A 17,905-nucleotide genomic window follows, 5' to 3' on the forward strand; every position below is an offset into this window, starting at 1 on the left:
GGCGACAGACACCACTGTTTGTCAACGTTTTCAACAGAAATAAAATCGAATCTTAAGAAAATAAAACACGCAGCTGTACTTCAATACATTTTGTTTGCAAGAGACCAGATGCAATGGATTTGGTAGCCGCAACATTGTGCATTGAGAGTCTTTTAACTATTTAAGCCAGGTATGCATGCAAAAGCCAAATCCTGCAAAAACAGAGGCTTTGACACGGAAAGCTGATGAGGCTCGATGGGTGCTATTAAGCCCTGTTTGAACTCATTGCTCCTTTTTTTCTCTGTCCTTTACGCTGCCGATGCTCTCAATTTGTGCAAAAGAGGGAAGCTAACTATTAGGGGCCTGACCTTTACCCCCGGGGTCAGTGCCCTGGAACTGAGCAACTGTTACGCTCCATGAACAAGTTGAGAATAGCTGGAGTTCCCAGGCTGAGAGGCGCCAGATCCTGGCCAGAGACCCTTCGCCTGTAAACTACAAACACAAGTCCATAGATTCAGGCTACAAAGGCATCCACCCTCCTTAATACTGATCAAACTAACCCCCTCCCCCTCCCCAACCCCCTCCCCCCTCCCCCCATCCACCCTTTAAACACACACTCCCACTCTCCGCAGCCTGCAGAAAAATGTGAGCATCTCTCACAAGAACTAAATCATTCTGAAAACAAACGCTCACATTCTCCAGGCACATTCCCACACTTTCGGGGCCCTTTCACACTCACTGAGCACTGAACGCTTTGAAAATTTGCCCTCAACGTAAACCATCGCAGGGACTCTCAAACACTCTCAACCAACCCACGCCAACCCAAGGCAGACACTCACCAACTCACCAACTCACTCAGCCGCCAAAACCCTCACGATTTCACAACCAACACGCACACATACACACCCGTACATTCACTCACAAGCTCAATGTCAGACAATCATGTTCAACACACTCACCCCAAATACAGACACACTCAATACAATCACACTCATAATTCACACCGAGGCTCCACACAGACTTGCATAAAACCAGCACACTCACAACTCCTACCCCGACCTCCCTCCCTCCCTCCCTTCCCTCACAATCACACCTCACAATCACACACTCACAATCAACACACCCAGACACAAGTAGACAGAAATGATCACATAATCCCACTCGTGGAATCAATACACTCGTACCAATGTATATACAAATTTACCCTTTTAACCTCTCGAGTTGAGGAGAATATGCAGGCACTCACAAGCTGAAACCCAATACACTTACAAATCCAATACTCTCACAGCGAACAGAACCAGCTAACAGCACTGCAATCAACCAAGAATATTCATGGATGAAACACACCATTCCACACTCGTGGAAACCTGAATAATTCTCAGTGTCAACACAATCCATTCACACCACCAACTTACTTTACACGCTCAACACAATCAGCTCACACGCTGAAACTCACATAAGTCTGATCTGTACAAATCGTATAATCGCCTAAGTTGTAGATCTTCCCGAGTTCCGTTCAAGAGTCCATATTTTGTGCAAGTTTGAGGCAACTCATACTTTGCAAAAGTCATATTAAATGTTTGGTCCCAACCGATACAACTTAATACGACGTATGTGAGGTTTACTGTACACACACATGAAATACATGACCACATGTATTTGCAAACCACACAATACCGAATAACATGCTTGCCCATTCTCACACGTGTAACACTCACTCACAACATGCACAGCACACCTACACAAAGCCATCAGACACAATCAGACAAACCCATGCTCAGAATGAGAATTACGCAGTGGGTGATATCTCCTGCTGATCAATAAAAGTGAGTGACTTTGCTTGTATGTCTTTATAATGGAAAATAATAATAATCCTTTCATTTGATACAAGACCTTATCGCATCATCGAAATGTCTCAAAGTACTTCACTGAGTTTACTGTAAAATGTAGTGACTGTATTCATAGGCAACTGTACTAGCCAATTCATGGGCAGCAATGTTCCTCAAACAGCCATGACTAATTTGATCAGATTCTGACCAGGAAACCAGGAGAAACTCCCTTCTTTTCAATAGGATTCTTAATTTCCAACTGAACGGGCAGACGGGACCAGGGTTTAACTTCCCACCCGAAGGACGACACCTCCCCCAGCATTGCACTGGAACGTCAGCTTGGACAGTGAGTTTAAATGCAGCAAAATGATTGCTAAATCTGGCAATCAATAGGTATTAGATAAACCCCATAAACACAGCACATTCACAGGTAATCATAAACATATCAACCCACTGACATTCACCAATCCAGAATTGAAACATCCAATAATATATCCATACTTACAGAGCAAACGCTCACAGGTTCTTCGCATGTGGAGTAGTTAATGCACTCGTCTCACAAGCGAGAGGACTTGGGGTTGATTTTCGGGCAGGGCAAACATTAGGCAAGTTTTCTTACTTCACAGGCCTCTATTTACCTCGAAAGGAAGTAGGAACCTAGTTGTTAGTCGATTGGCGGATTGCTTTTCCGGGGGTAATAATCCCTTACAAACAATAATAATTTGGTAACTCAATCTACGCCTGTTTGCTGTATGCAATTGGCTACCATGTTTCGCCACAAAATATCGTCAATTCACTTTGTAGTATATTCTGTGAAGCGCTTTGAGGTGCCTTGAAGACATGAGAAGGTGCTATATCAAATGCAAGGATTATTATTATTATTATTATCATTATTATTATCAACATGCATAGTCAGCTCTGAAACTCAAGGTGCTCGCTCTTGTTGTAATGATCCAACATCAGTCATACTCACAATCTCGTTGCACCCTCACTCACTGATACACTTACAAATGCAAAGGAGAATGATGAGAATCTCATCTCCCACTCGCACTCAATATGGTTCCACAGAATGAGACCTGGCTGCGGTAAACCCATGTGTTCGAATAACCTGACTGTCAAGATTCACTCACAGGTAATGGCCACTTGGTCTTGGCACCAGAAGGTAATTTTTTTATTGTTATTTTACAGCTGGAATCCTACCCTCTCCTCATGTCCACTTGCGTGCAATCCTAGCAGCCAGTCCACTAGGAAGTGATCAGGAATGGGAACCCTTGGCTGTTTTTTTGCCTGCCCTAGCCCAGGGGCACTGAGACTGATTGTAACTGCCGTGTGGAGTCCTGTAGCCTATTGGTTAGAGCACTCGTCTCGCAAGTGAGAGATACCTGGGTTTAATTCCCAGGCAGAGTGAAACGTTAGGCAAGTCTCCTTACTCCTCATGTCTCTGTTTACCCAGCAATAAGTCGGAACCCGTTTTTTAGTCGATTGGAGGACTGCTTTCTGGGGGTAATAAGCCTTCCCAAAAAAACAAATTTGGTCACTCAATCCACGACTGTTTGTGGTATACTGCTGTGCGCAATTGGCTGCCGCATTTTACCCACACAATATACAATCAAATCACTTTACAGTATATTCTGTGAAGCTCTTTGAGACAGTTTCAACGACGTGATAATGCGCTATATCCAATGCAAGGATTATTATTATTAATAAGTGCAAAAGCTCATCAAAGTTATTCCCAAGCTTTAGACGGCCTCAGAAAGAGAGAGAGAGAGAGATCTGATTGTATGCTCGCTGCAGGTCAATGAACATTCCAGGACATTACTGGTAACCCCTGAGAAGGAATGCTCAGGGTGGGAGATGCAGTGAATGAGGAGGTGGGATACGCTCTCTGTGTGGCAACAAGTGGGAGATCGACAGGGAGCTTTCTTCTTCAGGCCACCCAGCCGTGGCTCTGTGTGTGTGTGCGTGTGTGTGAGAGGTGAAGCAGTGGCTTCACTGGCAGACAATGATGGCGATGTCAGCCCCTCTGTGAGTTCTGCAGTGTGGAAAGCTGTGAGCTGAGTCAGCTGTACCTGTCATGCTCTTTATTAATGCCGCATTGATAGTAAGTGGCGATAGGGCAGGATTGAGTTGGAGACACTCCAGTTATGTGACTGCATGTCACAGGAGAAAATCCACATGCCGGATTATTCTGTTTTGCTTTTCTATGCGCAAGCTTGAGATTGATAGATTTCTTATGGATAAAGGGATTAAGGGATATGGGGATAAGGCGGGTAGGTAGAGTTAGAATAGATCAGCCATGATCTTACTGAATGGTGGGGCAGGCTAGAGGGGCCGAATGGCCTACTCCTGCTCCTAATTCTTATGTTCTTATGTTCTTATAATAATAATAATACTCCTTGCATTTGATATAGTGAATTGACTGTGTATTTGTGGGCGAAACGCAGCAGCCAATTATGCACAGCAGTGCCCCACAAACAGTCGTGGATTGAGTGACCAAATTATCTTTATTTATTGGAAGGGATTATTACCCTCGGAAAAGCAATCTGCCAATCGACTAACAACCGGGTTCTTACTTACTGCTGGTGAACAGAGACGTGTGGAGTAAGGAAACTTGCCCAACATTTTGCACTGCCCGGGAATTGAACCCAAGTCCTCTCGCTTGCGAGGTCGAGTGCTCTAACCACTAAGCTACAGGACTCCACTTATATAATAATAATAATCCTTGCATTTGATATAGCATCGTTGATCCGTTACTGTGAAGCGCTCTGAGACGCCGTCCCGGGTGGAGGGCGTTATATAAATCCAAGTTGTTGTTGTTATTGTGACATCTCAAAACGCTTCACAGCATATATATAATAAAGTGTATATTTGATTGTCTATTTTGTGGGCAAAAAGGCCACATTTATATTTATCAAAGTGAGGCAAGAGGCACAATATAAACCAGTGTCAGCTTCTCTGGGATACAATCTGAACCATTTCCTGGCTTCTTTAATGCCCTGATAAATGGTTTATTGGGCACACTGAAAGATTGCATCTCAAAGCACTTAATACCCTATTTTGTCTTATCATTTTGTGTGTGCCACGTCTCATCTTTTGATCACATTTTGTGTCCTAACAGTACTCTGACAACAAGTGGTGCTTGTCTTAACATTGCAGTTTTGTATTTGCATTTTAATATTGCAGTTAATATTGTAATTTAATATTGTGATTAACTTTAATTGCAGTGCAATTTAAGTTTAATTGCAGTGCAGTCCTGTGGCATATTGGTTAGAGCGCTCGCCTCACAAGCAAGAGGACCCGGGTTCGATTCCCGGGCAGGGCGAAACCTTAGGCAAGTTTTCCTTACTCCGCACACCTCTGTTTATCTGGCAGTATGTAGAAACCCGGTTGTTAGTTGATTGGTGGATTTCTTTCCGAGGGTAATAATTTCTTCAAATTTTTTTTAAAAAGAATGTTTGTGGGACACTGCTGTGCACAATTAGCTACTGCATTTCTCCAACAGAATACACAATCGATTTACTTTATAATATATTCTGTGAAGCGCTTTGAGACGTCGCGACAACATGATGAAGTGCTATATCAAATGCAAGGGATTATTTAATATTGCAGTCTAATTTTGCAGTTTAAGATGGTTATAGTTTAGCAAGGACTAGGTTAGAGTCACAATAACTAGGAGAAGATTTTTTCTGCTGCAGAAATGAGACACGCTATTTAATACATGGTCGGTGGAGCAGCATTTGTGAACCATTTGTATTCAAAACCAATGTTCTTAATTTCTCAGTGAATATAGTTACGACCGGCAATTTGAGCCACATGAGAGGCTGGACAGTGAGTGCTGGCAGCTCTTTGACCATGGGTGGCATCAGAGTCGACCCCAATCTTGACCTCTTTGGATGTGCGCTTTCCAGCAGGGGTCACTGGATTGCGATCAGTAGCAGAAACATCGGCTGGCTTCCTCCCGCCCCAACCCCCCTCCTAACCATAGGGTACCGAGGTCAACTATGCCTCCTTCATCACTGCTCTGGCCAAGATTAGCTAACTCAATACAGGCAGGGATTGAACCTGGGTCCTTCCTGGTTTGTATGGGTCAGTACCATCTTTTTAAAGGAGTTAATTGACCCAATATTGACCTGAGGAGTCTATTACACATATACACTACTTCTGGACGCGATGGCATATTCGTCTGCTCTCTCGTCTCATTCGGAGGCTTGTCATTTTTTTCTTACTGGCGTCCTCTAGTTCTATCATCAAAGATTATGTTAAATAAACTGCTTATAGCGGTATTGTTCATACATCTGAGCACATTATACCATTAAAAGCTTGGTGAGCACATTATGTGACAGTGTTAAGTGAACCGCAGGGCTACCAAGTGGTCAGAGTGTGTTAACGTGCTGGTACAGGATGCCCTGGTGCACATCACCACCTAGTGGTTACACAATGTTTGCGTTACATCCAGAGGCATAAGAACATAAGAAGTTACTGGACGGAAGAAGTCCAAGGTCCATCCAGTTCGCCTTCCACCATCCTGGCGGTCGCGTACACGTGTCATGTCTCAAACTACATCTTGTATCCCAGCGTTTCCTAACAGAAAGTCGTTTCGTCCACAAAGTATACAGTCAATTCACTTTACAGTATATTCTGCGAAGCGCTTTGAGACGTCTCGAAGACGTGAAAAGTGCTATGTCAAACCAAGGATTATTATGATATAAGTTAATTATTCAATTTATTGCGCTTTAGATCCACTATGGGCAGGGGATTGAAGTCCTGGAACACATTATATTTGGGGATGGCCACGGTAACTGCAAAGTGAGTTCTCCTCCTTACGTTTCCATCTTACAGGACACAAATCAGCAATCCAAATAGGTTAAAGTGACTGTGACAAGAGTAATTGAATATAGATTAGCCAACTGTATATATGTTCCTTAGCCAAGGAACTATAGATATCTGATGAAGTGGTTGCTGAGAGTATAGAAAGACAGGTAAACTAGATTGGCCGAAAGTCTACTCCTACCTCTTTTTTAAAATCTTTAAACTAACCCCCAGTGCCTGAGTTAGGAATGGGTGTTGAGTGCGGTGCAGAGGGGAAAGAAAATGTGGTCAAAGAGGTACTTCTTGAGGTGTGCCTTGAAATAAGGAGGGAGCGAATAAGTTGGAGGGACTCTGGGATGGAGTTCCAGAGAGTGGGAGCAGAATGGCTCAAGGACCGCCTGCCTATGGTGGGTGGGATAATAATTCTTGCATTTGATATAGCGCCTCATCGTGTCTTCGGGACGTCTCATAACACTTCACAAGATATACTGTAAAGTGAATTAACTGTATATTTTGTGGGCGAAATGTGGCAGCCAATTGCACACAACAGCGTCCAACCAACAGTCCTGGATTGAGTGACCAATTTATTACTGTAATTTTTTTGATGTGATTATTACCCAACAACAACAACTTGGATTTATATGGTGCCCTCCACGCTGGACGGCGTCTCAGAGCGCTTTACAGTAACGGATCCCGGCGCCGAGCCAGGGGGAGGGGGAGGAAGGTGACCAAAGGTGCGGTTGAAAAGAAAGGTCTTCAGCAGAGACCTGAAAATAGGAAGAGAGGGGGCGAGGCGAAGGGAGTGAGGAAGGGAATTCCAGAGCCTCGGGGCTTAGTAGCTGAAGGCACGGCCGCCGAGGGTAGAGCAGAGGACTCAGGGGATGAAGAGGAGGCCAGACGTGGAGGAACGAAGGCAACGGGTATTGTTTTGAGGAGAGAGGAGGTCAGAGAGGTCGGGGGGGGGGGGGGGTGCAGAGGAGTGGAGGGATTTGAATACAAAGGTGAGGATCTTGAAGTCGATGCCCCCGGATGAAGGACGAAGCAGACTGGCGAAGGGAACAGCTGGGTCAGTAGAATTTACGGAGTTTGCACAGGTAGAGATGGGAGAGCCAACGAAGGGATTTAAAGCTAAGAATGAGGATCTTGAACTCGATCCGCTGGGAGCCAACGGGACTGGGCGAGGGCTGGGGGTGACAGGCTCACGGAGCCTGGGATCAGATAGGACCCTGGGACGGTGGGGTTTAATGGACCCGTAGAGCCGGATGCCGGAGAGAATGTGGGCTGTGGAATTCTGGAGCTTGTGGAAGGCAGAGCCTCAGTAACAGTAAGTCCTGTGGTTAGGACGGAAGGCAGGTTTGGGAGGGGAGACTTGTGGAGGGAATGGTGGGAGAGGAACGAGCGACGCGGTGAGGGAGTGTACCGTTCGAGCAGTTTGCAGCGGCAGAGGGGCTTGGAAATGAGGTGATACACGGACGGTTTGGAGGTTTTTTTGAAAAAAAGAGGGGCAATGATAGCGGTTTTCAAAAGGAGGGGACAAGGGAACTGTGCCAGAGGACCGCGAGTGGCCCCTCCCCCTCCCCAGGCTGCCCCGCCCCCTCCCCAGGCTGCCCCTCCCCCTCCCCAGGCTGCCCCTCCCCTCCCCAGGCTGCCCCTCCCCCTCCCCAGGCTGCCCCTCCCCAGGCTGCCCCTCCCCCTCCCTAGCTGCCCCTCCCCCTCCCCAGGCTGCCCCTCCCCCTCCCCAGGCTGCCCCTCCCCCTCCCCAAGCCGCCCCTCTCCCTCCCCAGGCTGCCCCTCCCCCTCCAGGCTGCCCCTCCCCCTCCCCAAGATGCCCCTCCCCCTTCCTAGACTGCCCCTCCCCTTCCCAGGCTGCCCTTCCCACTCACTAGGCGGCCCCACCCACTCGCTAGGCTGCCCCGCCCCCTCGTCAGGCTGCCCCACCCCCTGCCAGGATCAAAGATGGCCGCCGCAGTCACAGCCTTGTCCCTGCCCGGCACCACTGAGCATGCGCACAGGCAGTGCCAGGATCCCAGTCATCCGGATGTGGAACCGAGTGGGTTCAACGGTTGTCAGGTAACAGCCCTGAGAGAGGGAGACAGAGCGGTGTGGGGGAGGGGTGTGTGTGTGGGGGAGGGGTGCGGGGGGGGAGGGGTGTGTGTGGGGGGAGGGGTGTGTGTGGGGGGAGGGGTGTGTCGGGGAGGGGTGTGTGTGGGGGGAGGGGTGTGTGTGGGGGGAGGGGTGTGTGTGGGGGGAGGGGTGTGTGTGTGGGGGGGTGAGGGGTGTGTGTGGGGGGAGGGGTGTGTCGGGGAGGGGTGTGTGTGGGGGGAGGTGTGTGGGGGGGAGGGGTGTGTGTGGGGAGGGGTGTGTGTGTGGGGGGAGGGGTGTGTGTGGGGAGGGGTGTGTGTGGGGGGAGGGGGTGTGTGGGGGGAGGGGTGTGTGTGTGGGGGGAGGGGTGTGTGGGGAGGGGTGTGTGGGGGGGAGGGCTGTGTGGGGGGGGAGGGGTGTGTGGGGGGAGGGGTGTGTGGGGGGGAGGGGTGTGTGGGGGGGGAGGAGTGTGGGGGAGGGGTGTGTGTGGGGGAGGGGTGCGGGGGGAAGGGGTGTGGAGTGGGGGGGTGGCGGGGGGGGGGTGTTGTGGGGAGGACGGGTGTGTGTGGGGGGGAGAGGGGTGTGTGTGGGGGATGGAGGGAGGGGTACGTAGAGCAAATTCATAATGTACGAACAAACGACGCGCATTTACGCTGAGAGCTGCTGCTCGGCCACCAATATAGATCGTGGCTAATAGATGGAGGTTTGGATCTTCTAAAAGTTAAACTCTCCTCAGCTCTAATTTCTCGAGATTCACGTCGTGCAACTTCGCAAGTGATAGATGTTAAATAATTCCAATTACGTGGGTCCAACATTTATATGCATCTCCCCTGACGGTTCAGTGGCTATAAACTACGGCACATATTGTGGAACTAACTGAGTCACACATACCAGGGAAGGTCTTGGCTTCAGTTCCTCGATCTTTGCCAAGTTCTAAATGTTCAGCCTGAGAGTCGGAGCACTGCCCACTGCTGTCACGTTGATCACCGTGTTTGGCCACTGCAGGATACAGTTGATATCTGCCAAATGTACCTACTCTTGTTATTCGACAGTGATGCCTCCTCTCACCTATTAGGCAAAGCAATGCCTGTCCTACTACAGCTTGGCTGAGTTGTTAGCGTTCTCACCTCTCGCTCGGTCAGAAGCTTGTGGGTTCAAGGCCCACTGTGCGACTTGCTCGCATAGTCTAAGCTGATGTTGCAGGGTAGTTACATTTGTTTAAATTATTCACCTGCCCCTTCCCTTGTCAGCCGCGCCTTCGTTCACTCTCCTACCCCTATCCTTCCTGCCCTCCAACTCTTTTGATCCCAACCACCAGCTCGGGTGTGGATCCCTGACTGTCCAGCACCTTGGGACGTCCTCCTGACGTGAAACGACAACAGCAAGATTAAATTTGTATAGCGCCATTCACGTCCCAAGGAGCTGGACAGTGTGCAGCATTTCAGACCCGAGCTGCGGTCAGAAGGGGGGGAGAACAGAGGGGAGGGAAAGCAGGATGGCCAATGGCATGATTGAAGAGGAGGGTTTTGAGTCGAAACTTGAAGGAGGCTCAGGAGGGGCCGAGGTGGAGTGACTGGGGGATGGAATTCCAGAGGTTGGGGGCAGAGAGGCTGAAGGCTCTCCCGCCAATGGTGGGGTGGGTCGGGGGACGTGGACCAGGCTGGAGCCGATTGAGCGGAGGGATCGGGCGGGTTGGTAGGGGGTTAGGTAGTTGCCGAGATAGGGTGGAGCGAGGCCATGGAGGGCTTTGTAGGTGAGGACCAGGATCTTGAACTGGATCCTCTGAAGGTTAGGGAGCCAATGGAGTCGGGCGAGAATGGGGGAGATGGGGTCACCGAGTTTGGTGCGGGAGAGGACACGGGCTGCAGAGTTCTGGATTATCTGAAGCCTGTGGAGGGAGGAGTTGGGAAGACCGACAAGCAGGGCGTTTGCATAGTCGAGCCTGGAGGTGATGAAGGCAGTATATTCTGTGAAACGCTTTGAGACGTTTGAAAATGTGAAAAGGTGCTATATCAAATGCAAGGATAATTATTATTATTATTATTACCTAGTCTCAACTGGTGAATCATGTCCACGATGCATCATTTCTATTCGTAATGTCACACCAGGCAAAGTGCTACATTAAACGCCTATGACCAGATATTAGTTTGAAACCAAGATGTGATTGAACCGTAATGATGCCTATCTATACAACATTTAGGATTATTTGGCAAATATACAGTCAATCAATCCACTTTACAGTATATTCTGTGAAGCACTTTGAGACGTCTAGAAGATGTAATAAGGCGCTATTTCAAATGCAAGGATTATTATTAGTATTAATATGTGGGCAGCTGAAGGCCGGCAACTTCCCCTGCAGATAATTAATGTTCAATTAAATGTTCAGTTGCTCAGTTGCTCAGCAGAGAAGAGTGTAACATCTCAGTCCCTGGAACATCTGCCACAATTGGGCACTGTGAACGGTAGAAATGGAACAGCTGTTCAGTTTAGGCCAACCAGGCAAAGGAAGGTAGGCTGCAGATGACCCTCAAACCGTATTACGAGCTCCACTGTTATGATGGATGGCACAGACTGGAATGTATTTCAAGATGAAACATATCAAGTCAAGCCCAAAGATCGGTTCAAACTTTTGTTTGTGTTCAAATTGTTTAAACAGTTCATATCATCTCAATATTGAGATGTATCAAAGGTTTTAAATACAATTCCATGTAGTGCTTTGTGCTATGTTGATGTTGTGATTTCTTAGAGGTATTTTTGGGGGGAGTGGGGTGGTGAAGAGAAAGGGTTGCGTTTTGAATTGATTACCAGATGTTGAGGTTTTATTGCTAAGTAAAACTGCATTTTTTTGCATATAGCAACTCAACGTCATCCATTTATAGGTATGTTAAAGAACTGTAAACCTGTAATATGATAAAATAGTTTTTTGTGATGCCCCAACAATTCTCTGTATCGCTGAATGCATGTTCAGAGCTCTGCTGCAGGCCATTGTGGGGTAGAAATCGGAGGTGAGATGTCCACTTGCCATTAAGTGTAGAGGGTTTGATAACGAATAGGATCTTTGTGTAGCTCACCTCCAGCCTCCACTGCTCCCCTTCAACACACCTCCGACCAGCAACTTCACGATATGGGGGAATGCTCAAGTCAACAACAACCAGAGCATGATGCAGACCTGGGGGGAGGGGGGAGATGCCCATAGGCACGGTCGAAGAGAAAGGTCTTCCAGCGTGACCTGAAGATGGGGGAAGGATGGGAAAAAGCGGAGGGATGAGTATTAAAAAAAGGATATGTTTTTCAAAAAAAAAGTATAAGTCAAACGTGAATCCTTGAACTCCATTTGAGTAATGCTCCGTGAGCCTGGGGAGCCTGATGTGTTATAAATCTTTAGTCTATTGGTTTACCCTTTCAAATGCTAATAGGATGGTTGGATGTTACACAAGCAGATGACTGAATAATTTGTTGCTGTTATCGTTTTGTCCCAAGACCCCGCTGGAGAAGGAGGAGTTCTTTGCATGGCAGCAGGACGTTGAGGTGTCTGATAAAATAGCCAACCAGGCTCGCCCCACAGTGTTCCGGTGGAGAGGGGGAGGAAAGGAGGTCTTTGTCTCCGGTTCCTTCAATGGCTGGGGTAGCAAAATCCCACTCACCAGAAGGTAGGTGATTCCTTTCGGTTCTTGTTTCAGCCCTTTGTTGTTGGATCGACACAAGTACAAACCTGGGCCCCACAGACCTACATAGCTCCCATCGTCGCTGGTTTGGACCAGACCAGAAGAGGTTGCTGTTACCTGTCCTACAAAGCTGTCCTTAGCTTAATGTACAAGATATTAGACAGAGACTAATGTGCTTCTGTTTCACAGTCACAATAACTTTGTGGCCATCTTGGATCTGCCAGAGGGAGAGCATCAGTACAAGTTCTTTGTGGACGGTCAGTGGACCCACGATTCATCAGAGGTATGAGATTGGTGTGTTGTATGCTTTGTTGTATGCCTGACCTGATATGCCTTTGCCTACAAAAACACAGTCACTACACAGAATATCATATGAAGCACTTTGAGACGTCCTCATGATGTGAAAGGCGCTATACAACAACAACAGCTTGCATTTATATAGCGGGGTAGTGACCCAGAGCCCTTGAAAATCCTACACCAAATAATAATATTCTTATTATTCATACTCTGTCCTATGTGGATGGGACAGGTAAGTAATAATAATAATAATAATCCTTGCATTTGATATAGCGCTTTTCACGTCAGGAGGACGTCCCAAAGCACTTCACAGAACACACTGTAAAGTGAATTGACTGTATATTTGTGGGCGAACGCGGCAGCCAATTGCACACAGCAATGTCCCACAAACAGTCGTAGATTGGAAACGACCAATTTATTATTGTTTTTGGTTTTGGAGGGATTATTATTAGGTGTGTGGAGTAAGGAAACTTGCCTAAGGTTTCGCTATACTTCAGGCTTCCTGCTCTGAATCCATCCAGCAGGGTTAAAGGGCCGTTGGACAGATTGAGTACATTGGGGAAGGTGAGGTGGTGGGGAAGGGAGAGTGAGAAAGTGCTGGTCGATCACTTAATGGACTGCTGAAGGTTTTGATGTAATTACTGATGGTGAAATCTGTCCGCAGCCTGTGGTCACCAGCCAGATGGGTACAATCAACAACGTGATCCAGGTGACACAGACCGACTTCGAGGTGTTTGATGCACTGATGGTGGATTCACAGAAGTCGTCAGAGGCATCGGGTGAGAATTAGCCCAACACAGTGTTCATTTAAAGTATACGAGAAGGACATGGTTTTCAGTTAGCAGGAGGCTAACAAAGCTAACCAAAGGCAGAGGGAAAATAAGGATTCGCTTATCAAAGCGATCAGGAATTGCAAACTGAGAATTCCATGCATCCCACCTAGAAGTGGTAACTCCAGAGATAGATTGTCAGAATGGAATGCGCACTCTCTATAGCTGGAGGGACACATCCTGCTTACCTAATTTCAGAAAGTATTAGGTTCAGGTTGGCAAGAGCCAAGGCTTGGAGACCGCAGAGTGTGTGTTGGGGTAACTGCTGGAGTCTAACCACCTAAAACAGCAAATTTACCATTGACAGCACTGTCTGGAAAGCCTTTTTGTGCCCCAAATTTGAATTGCTAAATGTGCTGCTTGGGCCCAGTATCCACTGAGCCAAAGAGACCAGGTTCTGTTGTCTTGGCTGATCTCAGCTGGAGTAACAATAGGAGAAATACAGTCAACCTCAGTGGAATGGGAGGAGAACATGATAATCCTCTGATTACTGTTGAATGATCTCTGCCTGTGTGAGCATCAGGAGATCAGTTCCAGGCTTGGCTGTGAGTTAGTGGTCATTACCACAGTAATTAGACCTCTTCTTCGAAAACCAATAAAACTCTTCCCCAGTTGCTTGACTCTCTGCCTTGGTTCGGTACCTAGTATTTTATCAAGCCAAGCAGGGTTTGTGTTAAGATTGCAAGCACTGAAGAAAGAAATCCTATCTCTGGATTTGTGTAGGTGGGATGCTTGGAATTCTCCTCTTGGTTTGGAGACTCTTAAGCAACGGTGATGGGTTTCCGCATGTGTCAGACACCCGGCTGAAGAAAATAAACAAAAAAGAAAGATTACTGGTCAGCCTTCAGCCGACCCAACACTACAGATAACAATATGTCTGAATATTGATACTTCATTTCTTCAGATCTGTCAAGCTCTCCCCCCGGCCCATATCACCAGGATCCCTATGTCTACAAAGTGGAGGAGAAGACTAAAACACCTCCTATTCTACCGCCACATCTACTCCAAGTCATTCTGAACAAGGACACTGGGATTTCAGTGAGTACTGACTGCAGGGCTAGCTTAAAACATATAGTATAGTTAAATGAGTCAGCGTTGGACCAGAATATCCCTGTCAGTAGGTTATCAGATTGAACAATGTCAGTAAAATGTTGCAATCACCTAAGTGTAGAATTACGTAGCTCAATGGTTAGTGCGCTCGCCTCACAAAGGAGAGGAGCAGGGTTCGATTCCTGAGTGGGGCAAAACCTTAAGACAAGTTTCCTTGCTCCACACGCCTCGGTTTACCTAGGGGTAAGTAGGAACCCGTTTGTTAGTCGATTGGCAGGTTGCTTTCCGGGTTAATAATCCCTTGAGAGAGAAAAAAAATGGTCACTCAATCCACGACTGTTTATGGGACACTGCTGTGCACGATTAGCTGCTGTGTTTCGCTCACAAAATACACAGTCACTACACTTTACAGTATATCCTGTGAAGAGCTTTGAGACAGCAACAACAAATTACATAGCACCGGTCACGCCAGGAAGACGTCCCAGCATCTCAATGAATAATAAGGCGCTACATCAAATGCAAGAGTTATTATTAATAACTGACTGTGATGTGTCTGCTCTTACAGTGTGACCCTGCGCTTCTGCCAGAACCAAACCACGTGATGCTCAATCACCTGTATGCCCTGTCCATTAAGGTGAGTATTACACAACTCGTTTGAATAAAAACCGGCTCGTGACGATCACTGGTACTTGTATCTCCGACTTCTACCCACCTGCTTACTTCCCTCCTGAGTTCTGCTCCCTATCTACAGGATGACCAAAATGTTGTGAAGCTACAAAAATATATCATCATTTTCTTAAGCCTTATTAGACATTGTACTGGTCTCACAACATTTTTTTGGTCACCCTGTATTTATTCATTTCTGCTCCATCCCTCTCAACTTGCTTTCTGTTCTGCCGTCACGTTGACTAATTGGAAACTAGCTACAGGGATTTCAGACTGAGAAAGTACACCATGACTGAGCCCAAATAAGAACAATTGACAGATCAAGGGAGCCAGAGCTTGTTCAGTTCTTCTGCGAAAAGAACCAACTTGAATTTTACAGCGTTCAAAATGTCTCAAAACACATCATCCCTGTCAATTGTGGTTGCTGTTTTTGTAGGCTAGCATGGCAGGCATTTTGCACGCAGCAGTCTTTGAGGTGAATGATCAATTTATCGGTTGGATTGTTGGCTAGGACCTTTCTCTATTTGAAAGTTGTGGGTTCTTCATCATTCACCCGAACAGGCAGAATGGACCTTATCCTAAGGACAATGCCACTGACATTGCAGTGCTCCACCCAGTGCCGTACTTGAATATCAGCCTCGACTGTGAGCTCAAGACCCGGAAGGGACAGGTTCTTATTTGTAGCGGGTTTCAATGACTTGTTTGTGTTTGTTCACAGGATGGTGTCATGGTGCTGAGTGCCACTCACCGCTACAAGAAGAAATATGTCACCACTCTCCTCTACAAGCCCATATGATGTACCAAAACCACCTCTTTTTTCCAGCGTAAAAGTTTATTTTTCTTCAGCGATTGTCCCTGCTCACATATACTCGTCCAGGATCCATTCACGAGGACCTTACGTGATCGCCTAGATGAAAAGCACTGCAACTGCAGGAAACCCCATCTGTCATTGAAGGCTCTACACTCCCCCCACGTCTCTGTCACCACCTTGACTGAGTAAGAAAGCAAATGGAAAATCCAAAATTTGGGGCCTTTGCCTCTTTCCCCCTGTCCTTCAGACAACCCCAATGGGAATAAAGCCTGAGTATTGGAGCCCGTCCCCCCGGTTGTGAAGCCATTCTCTTCATCGCATTGTGGTTCTCCATCCTATCAGCCCGACTCTCGGCTGCTCCACTTCATCCTCTGGTGTGAACACCAAGTGCTCGTGTGTTTCATTCGATCTGGTGGTCGTGTGCAAACTATATAACCAATGGGTCACACACAGTCCCACAAGCACCTCCTCTCTCCCCCCCCACTTCCCCCCCCACTCCCCCTCGCCGTCATTTAGCCACAAGTCCTGGCAGACTACCACAGTATAATGGCTCCCCAAGGGGTTAAATAAGGGATGGTGCTCCAGTTAGAATAGGGAATCGCCAAAAAGCACTTGGGTTAATGCAGATGCAGAGTACAAAATACTGAGTATTGTAATGTATTGAATAATTGGCTGGGGTCTTGGGCTTCTTTAATCATGTCCTTGTGTGTGTGTGTGTGAGTTTGTATGACCACTAGAGAGATTGTAATTGTTATGCATTCACTTGTACTCTGATTATTCATGGTTTTGTAAAATGCTTTTATACCAGTTTATAACCCCAGTACTAAATGAACATATTGATGGTGAGCAGTGGCACCCGTCTTCCTCGTTTACAGCAACGGGATCCTATTTTCCTGAGCTGATGGCATCCAGCTCTCATTCCCTGTTTTGTGTATGTGTATACACACTGCACTCACACCGTGGTTGCGATCAGCCTTCCGCTAGAAATGCAATGAAAGAATGAGTTCGTTGCCACACGTCATCCTCCATTCCTTAGTTCTTCGTGTCCACTCCTTTCTATCCCTTTCCACCTGTGCTAATGTGGGTCGAGCCACACACGGTAGGAGTGGATATGTGAGTAATGCAGCACAATTGATGGGGTAATTCGCTATAGATTTTATACGCACTCTGTTTTAGTACTTTTAAAAAAAAATCCTGGAATCGGGAAGGATTCTTGAGAATATCAGTTCAGCATTGTGTACGAGCGGGTAATTGTACGAATGACTAGTTTGAGTGAATCCAGGGCGGGATATCCACCCACTTTTTCCGTCACGTGGTAACCGACCTTTCCCTCGTTGAATAAATTCTGAAATTATCATGTAAATTGAATTGTATAGTGTTGTGATTCTGGCCTCTTTAAGTCAGATGAAGCATCATGAAGCGTGGGCCAGACCCCTCCGCCTTTGTAGGAATCTCAAGGCAATTTATCCTGTGGAGAAAGTGAACCCGTCACCGTATTTTAATTTCTTGAATTGCTTATGTTTTCACAGGAAATCAATAAATGATCTGGGTTGAGATTTCTGAGTCAGTCATTTCACAGCGAATCTGTTGTTCTGCTTCACACAGTATCAGGGATTCAATCACTGCCCCAGCTCGACCACACAGTATTCTGTAATCATAGTCTCTTATTAGAATATGCATTAAGTCACATTTCTACAGTTACCGTACTGTCATAACTGTGTTACTCAGACCCCCATTAGATAATAATAACTAATATTTTTTTTAGCGGTGGGGTGGGGGGTGTTCTGTAACTGCAAATGTAAAAAAAAGAGGACAGGGCAGGCACTGATCTGATTCACATCCCTCGCTCTGCCTGCCCCAGGTCAGGCTTTCAGTCGATCTGCCCCA

General features: G+C 46.9%; 1 protein-coding gene across 1 annotated transcript; it reads left to right on the forward strand.

The window, feature by feature from the left end:
- Positions 1 to 7,473: 7,473 nt before the first annotated feature.
- Positions 7,474 to 17,574, forward strand: prkab1a (protein kinase, AMP-activated, beta 1 non-catalytic subunit, a; the record flags this gene model as incomplete). Its single annotated transcript, XM_042337650.1, has 8 exons — positions 7,474 to 7,477; positions 7,716 to 7,719; positions 12,176 to 12,349; positions 12,554 to 12,647; positions 13,326 to 13,440; positions 14,396 to 14,529; positions 15,107 to 15,175; positions 15,926 to 17,574. Coding segments are annotated over 8 exons (672 nt in total), but the record flags the coding sequence as incomplete, so codon positions are not given.
- Positions 17,575 to 17,905: the final 331 nt, after the last annotated feature.

Source organism: Callorhinchus milii, unplaced genomic scaffold, assembly GCF_018977255.1.
Source record: "Callorhinchus milii isolate IMCB2004 unplaced genomic scaffold, IMCB_Cmil_1.0 Scaffold8, whole genome shotgun sequence".
Taxonomy (NCBI): Eukaryota; Metazoa; Chordata; class Chondrichthyes; order Chimaeriformes; family Callorhinchidae; genus Callorhinchus; species Callorhinchus milii.